The 22,725-nt window shown below is 41.3% G+C and overlaps 1 protein-coding gene across 13 annotated transcripts in view; it reads right to left on the bottom strand.

Annotated features, from left to right (window-relative positions):
- Positions 1–22,725, bottom strand: part of LOC132155146 (discs large homolog 1-like protein) — a 156,254-nt gene that overhangs the window by 107,315 nt on the left and 26,214 nt on the right. For all 13 annotated transcript variants that reach the window (XM_059563968.1, XM_059563969.1, XM_059563970.1 and 10 more), the window contains exon 3: positions 8,489–8,652. In XM_059563968.1, coding sequence (XP_059419951.1) covers positions 8,489–8,652 — 164 coding nt within the window. The remainder of the gene's footprint in view (positions 1–8,488; positions 8,653–22,725) is intronic.

Raw genomic sequence — 22,725 nt, 5'->3', positions numbered from 1 at the left:
TACAGTGTCCAGTGACCAAACTAACATGTCATTTAAGAATTTAATCAAGCAGACCATGCACACTGTTAACCCACTATAAACTGGGCTAAAAAAAAATTTCTGTGCTCTTTTGTCAAGCATGCTCTGCTTACGAACACAAACACATTATCTTGCCACATTCAAAAATAGTGTTAGAAATGTTTATAGTCAAAAACCTTTTTTTTTTTTTTATGAAATACTTTACTGAACAAACTATGGTTTTGTGTTTAAATGAAGTTTGTAACAACGGTTGCAACCGTCTGCAACTCTTCATACTGCAGTTTATTGTTCTGCTGTAAATGGGGGAAGAGATTCTTGTTCTTCCACGTTTGGATGCAAAATATTTTAGCAAAACATTTTTTAGTCTAGTTTAAAATGATTGCGCTCCATCTGTTTGTCTGTTTTTGAATGGTATTGCGTAAAATGTTACAAAAGCTTTTTATTTCAGACAGATTCTCATCTCTGGATCTTTATATTCATCAAAGAATCCTGAAAAATAATTTACTCAACTGTTTTAAATGTTGATAATAATATTAATAAATATTTCTTGAGCAGGAAATCATCATATTAGAATGATTTCTGAAGGATCATGTTACACTGAAGACTGGAGAAAATTCAGCTTTGACGACAAGAATAAATTACATTTTAAAATATATTCAAATAGAAAGCAGTTATTTTAAATCGTAAAAATATTGCATAATATTACTGCTTTTGCTGTATTTTGGATCAAATAAATGCAGGCTTGGTGAGCAGAAGAGACTTCTTTATAAAATATATATATATATCTTAACATTACCATTCACAAACTTTTGACTGGTAGAGCAATCTCTCTTAAAGTACCCTACTGGGTTCTGATAATCAAAACAGTCCCGAGCTAGATTAAGCTTTAATCTCTGCAAACCAAGCTACCACTTTAATCAAATATTTAATAATAATGTTTAATACCGTAAAGCTGCTTGATTTAAGGTATTGCATAAAATACTATTGACGTGACGTGAACGCTTTACTGAGCTCGTGCAAACATCCACATCGGTGTAATAAGATGCAACTGCTGCTTTCACACTGCTGTGATTTTGTTGTTGTTGTTTATTTCGTTATTGAGAGGATAGCACGCGTCATATTTTCATATCCAAACGACATTCGGTTCGGCTCGGGTGCGTTTCAGCTGCACTGCACAGGTCACAAGAGAAGAGTCCTTCATCCTATTCAAACTCCCATGATACGCAAAACAGCCCTCTGGCAAACAAAGCAAATGATAGCTTCCTTTTCTCTAGTCCCATCAGGCTAACACTTGCATTTTAAATAGCTTAAACAGATAATTCCGGTCTTGGGAAATTCCACTCAAAAAGACTGAAACAGATATTTTCAAATCAAAGTTGCGCTACAAATAAACCTCATCTGTCATTTTGACTGAATACGCAGTAAATCTGTATAGCTGTTTAACCCTCTGGAGTCTAAGGGTATGTTTGGGGCCTGGAGAAGTTTTTTCATGCCCTGACATTTGTGCTTTTTTCAGTTTCTTATAAATATCTAAATGGGTAAAGTCTAATCTCACTGTAATCAGCACAAACTGGGCTATAATAATATGTGAAATGCATGCATGTACATGATTGTATTTTTGAGAAAAAAAATGTTATGCGTGGTTAGTGAAAAACTAAAAATGTTAAATCACTTGAATAAGGCAAAAAAAACACATAAAGAACATTGGTTCCCGGGATTTTTAAGAACTGGAGCTTGTAGCCTAGAATTTTTCTTTCTAAATGATGTGAAAATCATCTTGTTTACTCACTTACAGAAAACAATATATTGATTTAAATTTTCGAAGACACTTTTTGTTGGTAAAAGTCATATGCGAGTAGGCGTCAACTATCCTGAATATCATTGTGATTTACACCTGAGAAGACAAAGGCCTGCATAATGAGCTGCATAATGTACAACATACTTTAATATCCACTTGGGGGAGCAGTTAAACAGTTTATCAGGAACAATCAAAGCTGACTTTCAAACTAATTTTTTTGCATCATTACTCCAGTCACACAATCCTTCAGAAATCCTTTTAACAATCTTATTTTCTACAAAAAAACATTTATTGTTGTTATTATTATCATTATTATATTATTAATGTTGAAAAGAGCTGAGAATATTTTTTAGGTTTTTTAGGGGCAATAAATTTAAAGAACAGCATTGTTTTTACATTTGTTACAGTTATTTATTTGTTACATTTATATCAATCTTTTGAATGGTATAGTATTGTATATTGTTATTGAAACTTCATAATGTTTCACTTGATTATACATTTAGTAAGGAATTATAGTTTGGAAAAAGTCTTTGAAAAAGTCTAACTAGTAAAATGTTTACACTATATGTGAAAAGTATATAAATAAATAAAAAGAGACTTACTCATGTTTATGATCTCTGCTGAATAAAGTGCTTCATTCTTTTTTTTCTGAGGAAATCCATTTCTCAAATCCTCAACCACATCACATCTTTTTGGGGTGAATTATGTCTTATTCCTCTCATCGCTAAGCAAACAGTAAAATAAAAGAACTTGAAGAACAGTCTCGCTGCTTTTTCTTCTGTGTGGGCGTATTCAAGCCGCGTGCTTCAGTTTGAATCTGAATAGTGCGTTCAGCGCGGGGGCATGGTCACATTAGATATAATGAAGGGAGACTTGAAAAACAGACATCGCGTTGTTTTCATATGGATTACTTTATCACAGAATATCTGTTTTCGGCAGCACTTTCATCATTTTCACCAGTCCATATAAACCAGCCTGTCTCAATCTGTTTCATGGAGTCCTTGTTTTCCGTCACCCAGCTTTCTCGTGTTCCCTTGTGTTTTTCTTGTTTCGGACTGATTTTGTTGTTAAGACCTCTTGCCTGTTTTTTTGGATCTTGATTTGGATTACCCCATTAAAATATTGCGATTGGATCTCTCGTTTCCTGTGTGTATTCGTTACAGTTATAACTTATAACCTTTGACTGAATGGTTCTTTGTGAAACCAAAAATGGTTCTGTGAAGAACCTTTTAAGCACCTTTATTTTTAAGAGTGTAGGCTATGTCTTTCACACTTTCAGTCTGTTTTTCTTAATTAGTAAAATGCAATTTTATAGGAGGAGTTGAATCTTGTAGACAACAGGTTAAGTAAAAAATATTAAAATACAACAGAACATAAATATAGCAAATTATTATTTTTCTTGCTGACTGATGAGCTTATGGAGACCGAATGGTTATTCTTAGATAAATGTATATTATGTTGTAATGTTTACAAGCTTTACATATTTTCCGCAGTTTAAAAAACTGAATGAGCTTTTATATGAGATATTTCATTAAGTTTTACTGTAGGCTCTCTTATAGATTAGCCTACCTTCTGATGTTAATGTTTATTATGTCCTATAATAGAAAAGAGAAAGAAATAATGGCTTCACTTGCAGCTTGAAATGAGGTGCTAAAGCAATCATGCCTGCCGAATTAAGGAGTGCCAAAACTGTATTTATTGTTTGAATTTCATTATGAATTTGTAATCCTTTTAAAGCTGATACTGATAACTGATAAAAGCTCAAAGCTTTTGCGATTACTGGATGGCAAGTGCACTTCATATAATATTAAGTTCACACATTAACAGAACACAGCATAGACTAAAATCTTGTTAAAAAGTACCCATATTAGAATTGATTATAAACAAGAATTTTTAACAATATTGCAAATATCCACACAGCTGACAGCTTTACCAGTCGTTTGTTCAAGTTGTGCATGAAATAGACACTACTTTTCCTTACTTTCACTTCGCACATCTCCATCATGTAGATCTCATTCACAAATTTCAGTATAAAAAAACAGTCCTTGGATAAGAATATTAAATACACATTGGTACGAGGTTATTTTTAAACTTAAAACACCAAATTGCCCTTTTCACAATTATATGAAATATATTTTAAAGTCCAATTTCCACAAATTATAAAAAGTTATCAGCTGTATTTGGCTGATCACATTCATATATATACATGTCACATTTTAGAGATTTATGAATTTAATGCGGCTGACACCTTTTTAAATAAAGTTTCAGAATTGCGAAAATGCCACCCACAGCTTGGCCACCAAGACTTGATTTCCCACAGACAATGCTGTGACATTCTTCCATAGCAGATCCATAAGGCAAGCCTAAATGAATGGAGCACAATGAAACATGAGTCTCTCTATTCTTGGAGTAATCCCTATCAATGAGGCTTGGGGAGGGGGTAGGAGGAAATGAGTGGCCCAAACATGCGGCCATGGGGGATGCCCAACCCACCAGACCCATGCCGGTATTATACTTACTTGGTCCAGCTCACAGGGGGAAGATTTGGCTTTAGCGAGCACATGAAGGATTTCATTTAGGAGGGAAGAGTCCTGAGAGTGGCCATTTTATTAACACAGAAAGAAACAAGCGGGAAAAGATTGAACATTGAGGATATTGAAATAAACAGCAGAAATGTAAGTTAGGCAAGTTTATTTAAATGCACCTATATTACACTTAAGAAGTTCAAAAGCCTTACAAAAGCAACAATTAATATTTGGCTTGTATAAAACAAAATATTAGAAAGTACTGTAAGGTTACAGTGGAAGACAAATGAGAATGAATCTGAATAAAATGATCATTGCATTAATGGTATGACTGATAATTCCAAGTCAATTCTTCAGGGCTCAGATTTCCAAGCTGTAGTGATATAAAGGTTTGCCAGTTCATAGAATCAGATCAGCTTAGTGACTAATTCACCCACAGAAAAATAGACAACATTTTGTCTTGTGACACGGGTAATTATGAAAATGTCATTTTGTTCGTGGGATATTAGTCGATCGGTCAAGGTTCTCTTGCAAAATTAGCTAATATGTCATGTATATCTAGCTCATGTATTAAGTTCATACTTTTTCTTACTGATGTCACACTGAATCGGTGCGATTTTTATGGTAGTGCACCCTTTAAGCTCACCTTACGATAATATGAAATCTTTAAAAGAAAATACAGCAGTTTAAAACCACAGACCAGCAATAAACTGTCAATTTCTAAAATTATGGGATGTAAAATACTAGCCAGTAATGCCTGTGAAGTAATAAATTAGCGTAGCACACAATCTTATACAGCTATTCAGCTAAGTGTGTTCTGTAGCATCTGCGCTGTGTTGCTAAAACTAACTTTTGGATCTAACAGTAATTATTTCCCACATCCAAGTTCCAGGTTATAATAAGTAAAAGTCTAAACATTGATATCTTAATTTTACAATAAGTAGTGAACCTTACCCAAAATGAAGGCTTAAACAAAAAAACAAACAAACAAAAAAAAAGGACATTTAAATTTCAGACAGCTTTCAGTATAGCCACCAAGGCAGTGTGAACACATGGGAGGTATGAAGTAACAAACACATGAATCTAAAGACATCAAATTTACTTAAAGTACATTATTTTTTTCCAAATATGGAAGTGTGCTTAATTAGTACATGAGCTTAATAGGTACATTTACCCTACTGTCCAGCATAAAGCAAAGTTTTAAGTAACCATCTCATGTGGGACAGCACACAGTAGTTTTAGTGTGAAAAAGTGGAAAGCTGGGCGGTTTTAAGGGTGCTATCGGAATTGTACAAATTAATATATCAATTAATTAATTACATGAATGTATCTCTGAAGGTCGATGGCATTTTGTTTTCATCTTCATTCCATGTAAAACCTAATAATGAAGCAATGCATTGTCCATGGAGATTATGCAAAACAGCTCTAATTCTGATGTTCCCCAAGCGCCATCTAGTGTTAAAAGTGGATTAACAGAGAGTTACATTTACATTCAGCCTGTGTGCAGTTTTAGTCTGGCCAGTTTTAGTCTGTAAATTTTGGCCAGCTGATATATAAAAAAACAAGCTTTTATAGATGCTACAAGGTTAAACAATTCGGATAAGGTATCTAGAATAATTTACGGAGCAGATAAAATACATATAATCTTTTATTAAGCAATTATCATTTTGACAACTCTGTTCTTTAATCAAAGATAATATGAGGTTTACCATTTTATGAAACTTTTTCAAATATGTGAACATTTCAGACATGTTATTAGATAAACTACTGTCAGTCATGTTGTCATTTAAAATCCAGACTAATGAATAAAATCTTTGGTAATGTTATTGTCTTAGTGTTTATGCACAAAAAATTAATTTTATTTGTTGTTTGTTGATTTAAAAAAAAAGAAATTTGGTAAAATGATGTGTCAGTACTTTTTTGAACATTTCCAGCACATTTTAACAACACTTTTGGTCACTATAATAATATGAAATGTTGATACCATTTAATCTCTAATGCATCCTATAATTTACAATGATGCTACCAGAATTCCCTTTGGGACTGTTACACTTCCCAGGAGAGTTCTGTCATTACAGTGTTTCAAAGCATTTTGTTATGGAATAACATTTGAAACATTTTTGGAATATAAATTTGCAGCTATAAAGGTTGTTTACTTCTAATATCTGCCATTTACCATTAAATTGCACATATAAAATTATTAGTGGTGGGCATATATAATTTTTTTTAATCTAGATTAATCTCACTGTAATCTTGGAATTAATCTAGATTAATCTAGATTAAAATGGCTCATTTGAATTCTGCCAAAGGCATTCAGAATACGTGTGTTACCCAAATAAAATAATGACTAAAATAAGTATTTCAGAAAGGGTTTCTCAAACCAGGTTGTGCATTAGACCGAGGGCTCATCGCCTGTTTCCAAAATGCAACACAAAGTGCTTGAGAAAGCTGTAAACGAGTTCCACATTGCACAACCTTACGGCCGTTTCACACATACTCTGTCTGCAGTGCGTATGTGCTGAATATTTTTTTACGCACCCATGTTAACGCTGTGTTCCAGGAGCGGTGTGTCTGCAGCAGTGCAGCGATCATTTACGTACAGAGTAGCGGACTGCAAACGAGTCCTGTGTGAAAGCACAATGAGTCCGTGCTGCTTCTGCACAACATATGAAACACACACGGACTGCATACGCACTGCAGACGGAGTATGTGTGAAATAGGCGTCCTTGTTGAGGTTTCCATTGGGAAGCTTCTTAAAAAAAATTCCCTGAAGCAAACCCGGCGGCATCTTAGCTGCATCCATGTTAGCATGTCATGTTTGATGTGGTAATTTCACAACAGGCATACACACAGGTTCGAAGACTCGTTCTCGCCCCCTACAGTGCAATTCGGCTAGGTATACACCCGCGCTAAAATATCAAGGTGAAAGTCATCATATCTTGCGTAGTATAGACCCAGCTCCCAAACCAACTCTGAGAATAGATTAACGGCCATATTTGATTTATTGCCCGATAAGAGTCTCACGTTAACGCAGCACGTTAACGCAGATAATGGCCCACCACTAAAAATTATCTGTAATTATTTAATGAATTGTAAGCTTACAAAAACATGTATAGTATGTTTGTTCGTTTTGTTGTATGCATTACACATTTGTGAGAACCTTTTATACTCTTAACTGAAAGCAAAATAAAACTGACTGGAAAAGACAACTGTTATGTTTTCTCCTCTCTCATTCACAGCTTACCACGTCCACTTTTTTTTCTACGTTTTTCTCTACTATGGTTGAGAAATTACCAGTTTTCATAACACTTTAAGCAAACATCAAGGAGATGAAGTCTGAAGGTCTCTGTACATCCACACCAACATTCAAAATTTTTTATTTTTTCTGCTTGTTCAGTTCAGTTACTTAAAATTAGTTAATGCAGCAATTCTGTCCCAACTTATCTATCTTGTTATGCTTTCAGGAGATCACTGAATGACTGATGCTGCTTATTTCAGGATATTCTGCAGAAGTACAGTATTTTCTTCCTCTGCATCAGGAAAAAAGAGCATCTGCTACTAAAGTATTCAAATATACAAACAGCATACACATAGACTGTAGTTACAGCCACAGAGCTGACAGACTCATTTGTTGTATTTGTTTTCAACAGCATCATGCACAGCTCCAGAGACAAATATGCTCTCCCTGAATCCGAAAAGACAGATTGCCTATTCTGAAAGTTTCTGTAAAAGTGTCATTCTGTAAACAATTTCCAGTAGACCCTTTTAAAATGGATTACAGTTAATTTCAATATCAATGATAATTGTAATAGCATGCAAAGCAGAATGTTGAATTCTCAGAAAGCCTGACCAATGATTACATAGAGGGTGTGACAGCATGTTTGGTTGTTGCTTTGTAATCTGAATACAGTACTAATTAAATGACCATGTTGTGGCATGACTTGTTTGATGACTTGTGAAAAACAAGCAGCATGCCATTTTCTGAATTTTTTTAAAAACAAAAAATGTTTATACAATGAGGTATTTGTGAAATGCTAGAAATATGTTTGCAGACATCGAATGACAGCATCAATCTGACCTAAAAAAAATAATAAAAAGCTCTATTCAGTAATCTAATTCCTTTGATTAGAAATTGAAGCACACTAACCTCTATGCTGGTGCTAAGGCTGGGCAGGGTGTCTGAAGTCACCGTTGTGCTTTGGATGCTGGAGAAATCCCACAGGTTTACTGGGGGTATTGCATCGGGCACTTTCACTGATTCCCCACATCTCTGATTATCCAATAAGGTCACTTCGTAAAATTCCTGGATATCTGTTAAAAGATAAAAGATTTATTTCCTTTTTTTCTGTAATACCCATATCTGTGAGAGCTTACTAAAAAGATGTTATTCATGAAAAGCAAGTGGCCCAACAAAATATTTTGACACTTATACTACATGTAAATGTATGAATTTCACTACCTAAACAATTTCATATCAATTTCATATTCATATTTAAATAAATATAAATATATATAAATATGCATATATCATGTATCTATAAATACACATCTTAAAGTGAACATCAGTTTAAAGATTACAAGCAAGAATGTAGTCTGAAGTAGGGCTGTGCGATGAATCGAAATCGAATCGAAATCGCGATTTGAGACGTTGCGATTTGCTAATCGCAAAAGCCTGCGATGTGGACGCGATATTACTGTTCCTGAGCATCTGCATGACTGTCAGCCTTGAGTGACAGTCTTACTAACCAATAGAGTGAGAGAACTTCCGTTCTCCCCAATCTGCACTGCTCTAGCTAACTGTGTAAATGCCCACACCATTAAAAAAAAAAAAAAAAAAAAAGTAGGAGAGAGACAGAGTGGGATTAAGTCGTCAACTCTTCAAGGTCAGTTCAATAGTTAGGCAAATTAAAACTAAAGAAAAACGTATGTAACTTAAGCTTCTAAAAGACAGAAAACGAACAAAAAATAATTAAAAAGAGCTGAGTCACATGCATATCAAGAGCATGTTCACTATTCCCAATTCAGAAGACCGCACCCACAGACTATGTCTCTGAATGCTTTGAACCAATCGCGCAACCTACGCCGACTCGCACCTGGCTCCGCGTTTAAAGCGAATGTAAGTTCAGTCTAACTGCTTGCTAATATCACTTGAATGAAATGAAACATTCAGCACATTTTCCACTTGTTCTTAAAATCCCAAATACAGTGTAACATGTAATACTTTAATAATTGACTAAAGAAATACAGTTATTTTATTTATATAAAAAATAAATCTTTCCAGTGAAATTCAGTAATTAAGTTAATTCTATAAAAGTAGTTATAACATTATAATCTTGTCGGCTGGGGAAAAAGGGGGTTCTATATATATATATATATATATATATATATATATTGGTGGTGGGCCGTTATCGGCGTTAAACGTGCTGCGTTAACGGGAGTCTCTTATCGGGTGATACAAAAAATATCGCCGTTAATCTATTCTCAAAGTTGGGTTGGGAGCTGGGTCTATACTAAGCAAGTTATGATGACTTTCACCTTGATATTTTATATGACCGACTGGCTGAGGCCAGCCTAAATAGATGCTCAGGACAGTTGACGGGCCACTGCTGTGCATCGTCATGAAAGCTTATCTTTTTCACGTGTTTATAAGCTTTACCGCTTGTCGATTTAAGCATTAAAGCATCCAAAAACAAGACGCGGAAAAGCTGAACAGAGTAGCTGGTTACTCGCGCGCTGTGTTCAGTGCACACTGCCCACGAGAGAGATCGAGAGCCGCGCATCACGGACAGCGACACTGAACCGAGCTCTCTTCTGCGAAGTTCTCCTCGAAGTCCTTCCTGCACCTGAACGAACAAATACAAATCGCAGTTTGAACAAACAAAAAGATGTGAAAGAGCCCAATTCAGTACTCGCGGTGTTCTGGTGTTCAGGGCTCACGCAGAGAAAGGCATCTCAAAACACTTGAACATCGAATTTGCTTATGTTTGCTCTTGTGCCGACAAATACATACAAAATATGTCAATATCCACCTTGGAAATTATGCTCGAAAAAACTGTCAGTTATTACTTAAGTGAAAGTAAACAGTTGAGGAAAAAAATGGGATGTGTATTATATTAGATGCGTTATTCGTCTCTTAAAGTGACCGCGCCTGATTTAGCTACTGGCTGCTGTAATGTTAATCCAAGAAAATGAAAATCACTCACTGCTCTTGACTGAATTTGTAGTTTTAACAGTCAAACCAAAAATTATTCAGACACCAGATATAATTTTTGATATATATAGCAAAACTGTAATGTGAGAAATGTTGAAGGTGTCTGAATAAATGTATATTTCTAGGGATGCACCGAATATTCGGCCACCGAAAATTTTCGGCCGAAAATGTCATTTTCGGTTTTCGGCCGATAGACTTTTATCACCGAAACAACACGGCCGAAATGTTGTGATGACGCAAACAGAAACCGCGACCTGCACATGCACCTGCATAGCGCAGACCACGAGCTCCGTGTCTGCACCAGATGAGGGGCATGCACCCTCGTTAAGCTCAACTGCTCAACAGCTAGATGGTTATCTGTCTGAAGTCCCCATCCCCAGAAATGATAACAGTCTTGCCTACTGGAGAAGTAATACAGTCCTACAGAGAAAAATTTCAAATGCACTTCACCCCTAAATGCACTTTGTTTTTATGAGAGAACAGTTCATTTTAAAACCTTTCTGCTGGCCAGTAGGCCTGTACATTATTATTTAATATTCACATGAGTGGGATAAATTTTTAGTTTGAATTTTATTTTATACTGTGCATTGTTGCAATGTGCTTAATAAATATTTGCATAATTTGTAATTATGTATTTTTATGTTTTTTTAAAATAATTTATGTAATTGTAATTATCTTTGAAACTTTTAATATTAATTTATGCAATTGCAATGTCTTAATTTTAGTAAAGTTAGTACACGATCATAGCAATAAATGCAATGGTACTAATAATTGGCATAATTTCTTTCGGTGTTTCGGTTTCGGTTTTCGGCCTTGGTTTTCTCTTTTTCGGTTTTCGGTTTCGGCCAAGAATTTTCATTTCGGTGCATCCCTATATATGTCATTTTTACATTAAAGACTATCCAGTGCTATTTTACATTTAATTATTTGGTATCTGTACCTTGACACCTACAAACTTGAAAAAAACTTAAACATTCTGTAAATAGCACAAATAAATAAAAATAAACAAACATACAAATTAAACAATTTCAAACAGGGCCCACTAGCACAACCTTCACCGGGGCCCCGCTGACCCCAGCTACGGCCCTGCTCACGCCTGTTTCACACATACTCCGTCTGCAGTGCGTATGCAGTCCGTGTGCGTTACGTATGTGGTGCAGCATGGACTCGATGTGCTTTCACAAAGGGACGAGTTTGCAGTCCGCTACTCGGTACGTAAACGATCGCTGCACTGCTGCAGACGCAACGCTCCTGGAACGCAACTGGAACTGGAACATGGGTGCGTAAAAAAATATGCAACGCATACACACTGCAGACGGAGTATGTGTGAAACAGGCGTAAGGTTGTTTGCACCTTGTGCAATGTGGAATTAGTTTACAGCTTTTTCAAGCACTTTGTGATGCATTTTGGAAACAAGAAATTAGCCCCTTTTCTAATGCACCACCTAGCTTGATAAACCCCTTCTCAAAGACTTACTGTTTGTCAATTTTATTTGGGTAACACACATATTCTGAATGCCTTAAGCAGAATTTGAATGAGCCATTTTAATCTAGATTAATCTAGATTAATTTCAAGATCACAGTGAGATTAATCTAGATTAAAAAAATTAATCTATGCCCACCACTAATATATATATATATATATATATATATATATATATATATATATATATATATATATATATATATATATATATATATATATATACAGTACAGACCAAAAGTTTGGACACACTTTCTCATTCAAAGAGTTTTCTTTATTTTCATGACTATGAAAATTGTAGAGTCACACTGAAGGCATCAAGGGCTATTTGACCAAGAAGGAGAGTGATGGGGTGCTGCGCCAGATGACCTGGCCTCCACAGTCACCGGACCTGAACCCAATCAAGATGGTTTAGGGGTGAGCTGGACCGCAGACAGAAGGCAAAAGGGTCAACAAGTGCTAAGCATCTCTCGGGGAACTCCTTCAAGACTGTTGGAAGACCATTTCAGGTGACTACCTCTTGAAGCTCATCAAGAGAATGCCAAGAGTGTGCAAAGCAGTAATCAAAGCAAAAGGTGGCTACTTAGAAGAACCTAGAATATAACATATTTTCAGTTGTTTCACACTTTTTTGTTATGTATATAATTCCATATATAATTCCACATGTGTTAATTCACAGTTTTGATGCCTTCAGTGTGAATCTACAATTTTCATAGTCATGAAAATAAAGAGAACTCTTTGAATGAGAAGGTGTGTCCAAACTTTTGGTCTGTACTGTATATATATATATATATATACACACACACAGAGAGACACACACACACACACACACACACGGAAACCCCCTCCCAAAACACAATTAAAAATTGAATGGATTTCTGGGTTATAATGGGAATTGTATTGGATAGAATCACAGTAATTCCTATTGGATTAATGCCAAAAACAAAACAGGAATTTTGTAATGGTTTAATGGAATCTGTAAGAATTTCAGGGGGGGGGGGGGGTGTTCAGCAGGGTAATGATACTTATACTGTGCTGCACACTATTGACTATATTGAGTTGAAGCTTGACTTTGCAAATTTAAAATCGCAAATCAAATCGCAGTCGCAATATCGGTCAAAAAAAAAAAAAAAATTGCAATTAGATATTTTCCCCATATCGCACAGCCCTAGTCTGAAGCTAGAGGTCATGGGAGATTTAAAGGTCATTCACAACTGTTAAAACATTCATCAAGTTACAATCATAATGAGGCCATCCATAAAAATATTCTTGTTTGCCATAACCCAACCGTCCCTGTCAATTTAGGACCGACTCAAATTAGTATTTTATTTTATTATTTTTTTTTTGGCCATTAACTGGTTATTAACATTATTTTATCATTCCATTTAATATTTGAAATTTGCTGTCAATGAATCACGAATTCCAGAAGTAAGGCATATGCAAATGTGACGCTGAAGCCAACGAGTGAAATGTCTGCTCAGCTGTGAACTCATCATAGGCAAGTCGCAATGGCAATGCACCGCCCTTACGCAGCCTTCACACTAGCAGTTGAAATCAGCACCGTAATACCTAATACTCCCCCAGTGGACGACGTACTACACCACTGAAAAGCATCGGAAAGCTCCGGAAGCGAGTAGAACAAAAATGGCAGAGAGATTAGAACGATTGATATTGTCTGTATCAGAATGTGCATGTCAGGTCAGCTAAATGTGATATAGTGGTATATAGGGCTGCAACAACCCTGCACTCGAGCGAGAGAGACCGAGTGTGTCCGAGAGCGGGGGCCACAATATTTAATTATTCATTTTAATTGTATTAACTGCCCTTATAATGTTAGAAAATCATGAAAACAACAAAATGACATGCCAACTTACCGTTATAAAATCATTATTTATTTTATTAAAAGTTATTAATTCAGGTTTGCTTATCAGTACCATAGCAACGCCAACTTCCGCTGGAATTGTCGGATAGGAACCGTCCGTAGCCTTTCGCAAGAGTTAAATTTTTTTAACGCATCCGGATGACCAACGGACATGATTTTTTTCGCACCGCACTCGTTCGGACCCGGTTCGTAGCCATTCGCATGCGGTCTGCGAATCTCCATAGGAAATGAATGACTTCCGGTCGTTTTTGTAGATGTATCAGAGCTGATTTCCACTGCCAGTGTGAAGGCGGCGTTAGAGTTTATCTGAGGATAGTGTGAGATGAATTCAACAGATCACACACCTGCATCACTTCTGTGAATGGAGAAAACTGAAAAAACTAACCCCTATAGGCTTACATAAAAAGGAATATAGGCATATACACTAAATATATTTCACTTAAATCATATTGACAGATTAACGAAACGAAAGAAAAAGTGTGCTAAATTATGGTTCATTGTGACATGTTCCAAAGTTTTCGGAAAGGAAAATGAAACGGTAGAGAGAAGTTTTCTTTATTTTGCAAAAGCTTTACGGTTCTCTTACGAGAGCTCCTTCGTACTGCGTCTTAGCTAAGACGCTATGGGAAAAGTCTCTTTTCACGAAATACTGAAGCAAAAAATTATCCTTAATTTTGTATTTTTGTAAAGCGCATTTGCAGCAGTACACAGCCATAGGCGAGATGGCTCGTTCGCTCATTGGCTTGTTCTGCGGCAACTGCACAGGCTATCGAGCGCAGGCTATTGCAACATCAGACCAATAAGGGCGCTTCGCGCCCTTCTTGCCACTTCCCGCTGAAACGGGTGTGGCCCAACCAATAAAAGGAGCTCGAAAAGGCTGACTCACCTGATTTTTCATCTCTTCAGCGAAGCTCACGCATCGCTGGATCACGGAGGAAGCAAGCGCCGTCTGAAAGAGCATATCAGCAGGACGAGCCATTCTGAAGCTGCTGGCATCGCCGCCTTCCACTGCCGTTCCTGCTGCGCTATCCGGCGCCCATATCCTTTACATCCTTTTATCTGTTTATATCCTGTGTGTGTGTTCGCCCTGCGACGCACATTCACAAATAGAGCTGCGTCTTTTTAAAGATGCCCTCGTGCGGCTCGTGCAGAGCCCCGCTCAGCGAAGGAGATCGTCACGTCATCTGCGTCTCCTGTCTGGGTGAGGACCATGCAGCGCTCACGCTCGCTGACGGCGGATGCCCTTATTGCGAGTTAATGCCTATGGTGACTCTGAGGACTCGCCTGGCATCCTTCTCGAAGCCTGCATCATCCGCTGCGCCGCAGCGCCTACTAGAACCGCCTCCAGCTCGGCCGAGCTCGCCGGTTCCCTCCGCTTCGCCGGCCTCCCCTGCATCGCTTCCCGATGTTCAGCGTCCGCTGCTTGCCGACGCGTCATCTGAGGAAGTGGATCTCAGGCCCGCGTCGGAGGAAGAAGACACGTGCTCTCTGCTTGCTTCGGGCAGTGAGGGTTGGGCGAGCTCCGTGGATCTCACACCCGCTGCTCAGAGGCCCAGCAGACGGGGGGATATCGATAAGGAGCTGATGCGTGTACTCTCTCTGGCCGCGGCGAGCCTCGGCCTCGAGTGGTCTGCACCAGCGCCCCCTTCACGTTCCCGGCTGGATGGTAGCTATCTTCCGGATGAGCGCTCTTCCTCAAGCTCAAAGCACGCCCCTTTTCTTCCTGAGCTTCACAAGGAAGTGGCGAAAGCTTGGGACGCTCCATTCTCGGCGAGAATCCGCTCATCTGTTTCGCCAGCATTCTCCACACTGGACGGTGCTAAGAACAGAGGCTACCTGTCACTTCCGCCGGTGGAACAGGCTATAGCAGCGCACCTTTCCCCGCCCTCTGCTGGACGGCGGACTAAGGCGGCGTTGCCATCCAAAGCCTGCCGCATGACGTCATCGCTGCTCGCACGGATATTCTCTGCTGCTGGGCAGGCTGCGTCTGCGCTACACACCATGGCTACGCTACAGATTTTCCAGGGCGATCTCCTCCGCAAGCTGGATGAGATGGGACCTGAAGCGATCTGTCTCGCGGATCTGAGGAGTGCTTCGGATCTCTCCCTCCGCGCTACTAAGTCCGCTGCACAGGCCATGGGACGGGTTATGGCTTCCGCTACGGTGACTGAGAGGCATTTGTGGCTGACGCTTTCTGACATCAAGGAGCAGCCACCGTAGCGGAAGCGCGCTGCGTTCTTCCGTCAACGAGTTTGTGGAGAGATTCGCCGAGGACCAGAAAGCTTCGCAGGCGAAGTGCTCCAGTTCTGCAGCCGCTCTAGACCGGCCCCACAGAGCTCTCAGTCACGCCCACCGCCTCCTGCTGCGTCATCGCGACGGCGTCAGCAACGCAGCTCGGGACCCCGTTCTCGCTCTTCAAGCCGTCGCCCTGCGCCGCGGGAGCCGCGGCAGAGGATTGCGGTGAAGCCAGAAGCCCCGAAAGCATCCTAGCACTGCTGGGAAAGCGCCGGTGTTCGAGTTCCGCTGCGGCCGAGCTCTCACCCAAGCGCGCCGCTGTTGCAGTTCCAAGAGTTGTGACTGCCTCAGTGTCCTCTGCAATGTGCAAGCCTGCACGAGTGCCCGCTTGCCTGCACACAAAAGCCGTTATCACGGCTACCCAGATGTTTCACAAAAAGAGTGTTTTTCCTGGTGTTCCGGCCACGGCCGATGGTGCTATAAATGTAGTGACAAAGCCCACTCCTCAGTGCCCATCTCCACATGTAAGCACTGCCCTGCACGCAGGGCCTGCGCCCATAATGACGACTCAAGTCGGTCGCGCACACTGCATAGTAAGCGTGCCCACAATTACTATGTCACACGCGTCATGTGGTTTCTGTAGAAACGAAACCCGTGCACGCTCGTCCGGCCACGGCCGATGGTGCTATAAATGCAGTGACGATGCCCATCTCCACATGTAAGCACAGCCCCGCACACAGGGCTAGCGCACACAAGATCGACACAGATCGGTCGAGCGCGCCGCATAGTAAACGTGCCCACTTCCCAGTGCCCACATACACTATGTCGCATACGGCGCGGGGCTTCTGTAAAAACGAGGCCCGTGCACGTACATTCTGCACAGGCAGACAGCGAGTTGAAAGTGGTAAATGTGCACACATGCAGCCCACAGTTACTCGCAGATATATCGAGTCCCACGGGACTCGCTCAGCCTCCCCCCAGTCGGTTAAGCGCCGAGACGGGGTCGAGGAGGAATCTGCCCGCTGTGATCAGCGCGCTCCCCGCCTCAGATGCGCAGCACACTCGAGCGCCGCCGTTGCCCAGTCAACAGAGCGCGCTTCGCATCCAGCCCTTAGCCATTCATGCAGATGCATGGTCAGCGCTTCCAGGGGTTTCGGATTGGGTGCTAGGCATTATAAAGAGAGGCTACTCGCTACAGTTTTCTCGACGCCCACCGCGCTTTTCAGCGCGCGTCGAAACTACGGTCAAAACAGAAGTAGCACACATACTTCGGGCCGAAATATCAAAACTGTTGAGCAAAGGGGCTGTAGAGCCTGTGTCTCAAGCTCAAAGCGAGGGGGGGCTGTACAGCAGATACTTTCTGGTGCCCAAGAGAGACGGGGGTCTCAGGCCCATACTGCATCTAGGACAGCTGAACAAGGCATTGATGAAACGCAGTTTCAAAATGCTCACGACCAGGAAGCTCCTCGCGCAGATTCGCAGAGGGGACTGGTTCATGTCAATAGATCTGAAGGACGCGTATTTTCAAATACAGATAGCGTCAAACCACAGGCGATATTTGAGATTCGCCTTCGAGGGCCAGGCATACCAGTTTACAGTCCTGCCATTCGGCTTGTCCGTAGCTCCTCGTACGTTTACGAGGTGCATGGATGCAGCGCTCGCTCCTCTCAGACTCAGAGGCATACGAGTGCTGAATTATTTGGACGACTGGCTGGTTCTGGCCCAATCACGAGCGAAGCTCGTGGACCACAGGGCCGTTTTACTCGATCACCTCGAGAAGCTCGGCCTCAGTGTCAATTGGGCGAAGAGTTCGCTGAACCCCAGTCAGACGATTCTGTTTCTGGGTATAGTTCTGAACTCGTGTTCCATGACGGCGCGGCTGTCACCACAGCGCGTGATGGGCATTCAGCGTGCAGCGAGTTCTTTCCGCTGCCGCGCGACCGTGTCGCTCAAACACTGTCAAAAGATGCTGGGCCTCATGGCCTCAGCATCTCCGGCTCTGCAGCTGGGCCTGCTCCGCATGTGCCCCCTGCAGTTCTGGCTGAAGGCTTGGGTGCCGCGCAGAGCGTGGGCGTCTGGCCGGCTGCATTTCAAGGTCGATCAGAGCTGTGTTGCGGCTCTAGCACCTTGGACAGCGAACGGCTGGTACCGATCAGGTGTAAGCCTGGGGACTTCCTTGAATGTGAAGATGTTGTCGATGGACGCCTCCACTTTGGGATGGGGAGCGCTGCTCGAGGGCAGACCGTCCTTTGGCCTATGGTCAGAACGGGAAAAGCTCCATCATATCAACTGCCTGGAAATGCTGGCAGTGGAGAACGCGCTGACGCGCTTTTGTCCCCATATCAAGGATCACCACGTCGTAGTCCGTTCGGACAACATGTCTGTGGTGTCCTACATAAATCGCCAGGGCGGTCTCGGTTCTCGAAACCTGTGCAGGCTGACGGAACGCCTCCTGGTTTGGGCTCAGCGCAACGTGCGCTCGCTGAGAGCAGTGCATGTGCCTGGGCTGCAGAATCTGGGTCCAGACAGGTTGTCCAGAGGCAATGTTCCTACGGGCGAATGGTCTCTACACCCGCAAACAGTCCGGCTGTTGTGGGAGAGATTTGGCAGGGCGGAGGTGGACCTCTTCGCGTCCCACAAAAACGCTCACTGCCCCGCGTTCTTTTCCAAGAACGAAAGCGCGCTGTCACGGAGATGGCCGTGCTGCCCGCTTTATGCTTTCCCTCCCGTCTCCCTCCCTCCGCAGGTGATAGAACGGGTGAGAGAAACGAGATGTTCATTACTGCTTGTAGCACCTCTTTGGAAGAACCAACCATGGTTCCCAGATTTGATGCATTTAGCAGATGTCGCCCCGTGGCCGGTACCGTTGAGGAGGGACCTCCTCTCGCAGGCCAGGGGCTCGATTTGGCACCCTCAACCGGAGTTGTGGTCCCTCCATGTGTGGGCGCTCAACGGTTACCCGCTGATCTCGCAGTGGGAGTGCTAAATACCATCACTCAGGCTAGAGCTCCGTCGACACGACGTCTGTATGCCTCGAAGTGGTCGGTGTTCTCCAGCTGGTGCACAGCTCGAGGTTATTCACCCCTTAGTTGTGAGGTGACAGAGGTCCTCTCCTTCCTACAGGAGCTGTTGGATAAGGGCAGAGCCCCATCCACGCTCAAAGTTTATGTGGCGGCCATCGCGGCGTTTTCTGAAACGGCGTCCGGTCAGTCAATAGGAAGGAACGATTTAGTCATATCGAGTCCTATGTGGGACCTCGCAGCGGTTTTGGAGGCCTTGAAGGGTCCCCCTTTTGAGCCTATCCAATCGGTTAGCCTTCAGCATCTGTCGTTCAAGACAGTATTCTTGTTGGCTCTCGCTTCGGTGAAGCGTGTGGGTGATTTGCACGCACTCTCGGTGAGCCAGTCGTGCTTTAAGTTTGGGCCCAATGACTCAAGGATCATACTCAAACCTAGGCACGGTTATGTGCCGAAATCCCTCATCACACCGTTTCGGGCTCAGGTTATTGCCCTGTCTGCCCTGCCGGTGTCAGGGGAGGATGGAGACTCGAGTCTTCTTTGCCCTGTCAGGGTTTTGCCCTGCTGCCTTTCGGCAGACGGAGCAGCTGTTTGTCTCGTTCGGTGGACGTTCCAAGGGAATGGCTGTTTCGAGACAGACTCTATCAAGATGGATAGTTGACGCCATAGCGTTAGCTTACGCTTCCAGGGGCCTTCAGTGCCCGTTGGGCGTCAGAGCACACTCCACAAGAGGCGTCGCCTCGTCGTGGGCGTGGTCTACTGGGATCTCCTTGCAGGATATATGTATGGCGGCAGGTTGGGCCTCGCCGTCTACATTTAACAGGTTCTATAACCTGGAGCAAGGCTGCTGTCGGTATAGTCGAATCAGGGCCCTGAGGGGAATTCTGAGTTCACGAGCGCTATGCGCTGCCGACTGTTATATGGGCAGTATTGTGTAAGACCCGCATTGCCACATTGGTCAGGCCTTGCCTCGGTTGTGTGATGTCATATTGCCGCATCTACGGATGCTGCTAGATATAGGACGGAGGGTTTTTTCCCCCTTTTCTGTCCTGGACTCTCTGTGAGTCCCTCAGGTGACTGTGCACTGTAAATCCTGGGCGTTGCATCAGGTTTATTGGTGTGTGATCCCTGCGTGCACTGCGTTTTACATTGGGTTCCCGTAGCGTCTTAGCTAAGACGCAGTACGAGAGAGCTCTCGTAAGAGAACGTACTCGGTTACTAAACGTAACCTCGGTTCTCTCTAGAAGAGCGAACGAGTACTGCGTTCTCTGCCATGCGTACGATTCACTCTGGTTCGCTTCGGCGATGAAATAAATAAGGTGAGTCAGCCTTTTTGAGCTCCTTTTATAAATTGGGCCACACCCGTTTCAGCGGGAAGTGGCAAGAAGGGCGCAAAGCGCCCTTATTGGTCTGATGTTGCATCAGCCTGCGCTCGATAGGCTGTGCAGTTGCCGCAGAACAAGCCAATGAGCGAACGAGCCGTCTCGCCTATGGATGTGTACTTCTGCAAATGCGCTTTACAATAATACAAAATTAAGGATAATTTTTTGCTTCAGTTTTTCGTGAAAAGAGACTTTTCCCATAGCGTCTTAGCTAAGACGCAGTACTCGTTCGCTCTTCTAGAGAGAACCGAGGTTACGTTTAGTAACCGAGTACGTTTTAATTATTTTGCAAAAGCTGACAGCTTTGAATAATGTCTTGCTTCTGTAAAACAAATCAGCTTTGGAATGACCATCGCGCCGACACAACATAATTTTGCTTTATTAAAGCCTGTACATTAACAAAATAAAATAGAGTTAAAGAAACAAATAAAAAGTTAGACTGCTCCGTTGTACAACATGATGCGTTCAGAGTGACAGCGCCTCACTGTGCTGATACAGCCGATTTGAAGGATGATGTTTTATGTAGATAAAAGTACAAACACTATATAATAAATAATATTTTAGCATCCAGATAAGTCGAGAACATGGAAACATTTGGATTCGTGCCGGATGAGAGATGCAGGCATCAGCTTCAGCTTAAATTAATTTGGTTTTGGATTGCCGTTTTTATAGCCTAAACTTGTTTTGTTTTCGAGAGAAACTAATAGCTGTTTTTATAATGTTACAGGCATTTTAGCCTTCATTATTTCGTAAAGTAATAGGGCTAATAAAATGCAATGCCACAACTTTAGGTTTTTTTTTTCCACTTTCAAAATGCAATCTTTCATCCTTGTGTTATTTTTATTTTTTATTTTTATTTTTTTTTACAATGCTGCAATTATTTTTAAATATCTTTAAAAAAAACTTTGATGTCTTTAAAGTGTTGATAGATTTTTTTTTTTGTAGTCTACATTTGGCCAAAATCTAGAAAAGATTACTAACCACAGCGGGTTATATTGACTAACGTTAGATCTCCAATTTTCCTTTTTGAGTAAATAAAAAGCTGTACTTTATTATTATTACATTACTATTATTGTAGGGAGTGAAATTTAAGGTTAAAATTAATGTTCTATAACTTTAACTAAGATATAAAGGTAATATCGCGAGAACAGAGACCCGCGATTAGAATCGCAGGAGAGATTAATCTGAGAGAGAGAGATGATGCACACTGTGTAATCAGATGTGGCTAATTCCTAATGTTCACCTCTTCATGTTTAATAAATCAAGTGTTATGATCTGCCGAGCTCCCTGTCGGTGTCCTCCTTCCAAAAAAGCCAACGAGCTAGCACACGGTAAGAACTGTAAAGCCTGCATATAGAAACGACACGCGTTACATTATTATTAGGCAAATTATAGACACATAATATTGTTTTAAAAAATAATGTTATTAACTGGTATTTTTTCCACCTGAACAGGTTTCGGAATGGTAATAATTCAGAGGAACTCAGGAACAGAAATGTTAAAATATCGATTCTGCTTGGAGTTTGATTGAATTTTCTTTTCGTTCTCAAGCCCTGATTGTAAATATATAAATTGCCTAGGCCTACCTACAAATGAAGGCTACGTTCGTTCTTAAAAAAAAAAAAAATCTGTGACGTCATCTATGTTTACACAGATGTCACACAATGGCCTGTGCGTTCGCTTCTTCTCATACTCTCATTCACTTTCAGAATCAACGGTATCAGAGTCATCAGAAATATCGGTCTTTACCAATATATTGAATCTTTACATTGGTCCTGCCTGTTGTCCATGGATTTACCTATATTTGGTGTTATTTGCCATATAAAACGTATTTAGACATGCAAAAATCGATTTTACAATCAATTCAATGAACAATTGTCTCTCAAATCAAACAGGATTTTTTTCACAAAAGTGAGAACCCAAGAAAGCAAAGTAAACGTTCTCTCATTTGTAGATTGCATTGACACCTAGCGGTGGATGAAAGTAAAACCAGGGTTTTTCCTACATTGAAAAGTTTTTGGCGGCCGCCAAAACGATTTTTTGTCCAGCCAAAGCCATATTTGATCTGTCATTGGGTTTTGTGAGTGAAGCAGGCTACTGACGGATTGACGGAGAGAATGAGCACAGCGTCCCACACGCACTCTCCATCTCCATCAGTTCTGTCTTTGCTCTCTC

This window comes from Carassius carassius, chromosome 12 (assembly GCF_963082965.1).
Source record: "Carassius carassius chromosome 12, fCarCar2.1, whole genome shotgun sequence".
Taxonomy (NCBI): domain Eukaryota; kingdom Metazoa; phylum Chordata; class Actinopteri; order Cypriniformes; family Cyprinidae; genus Carassius; species Carassius carassius.
This window is presented reverse-complemented; position numbering and strand designations above follow the sequence as displayed.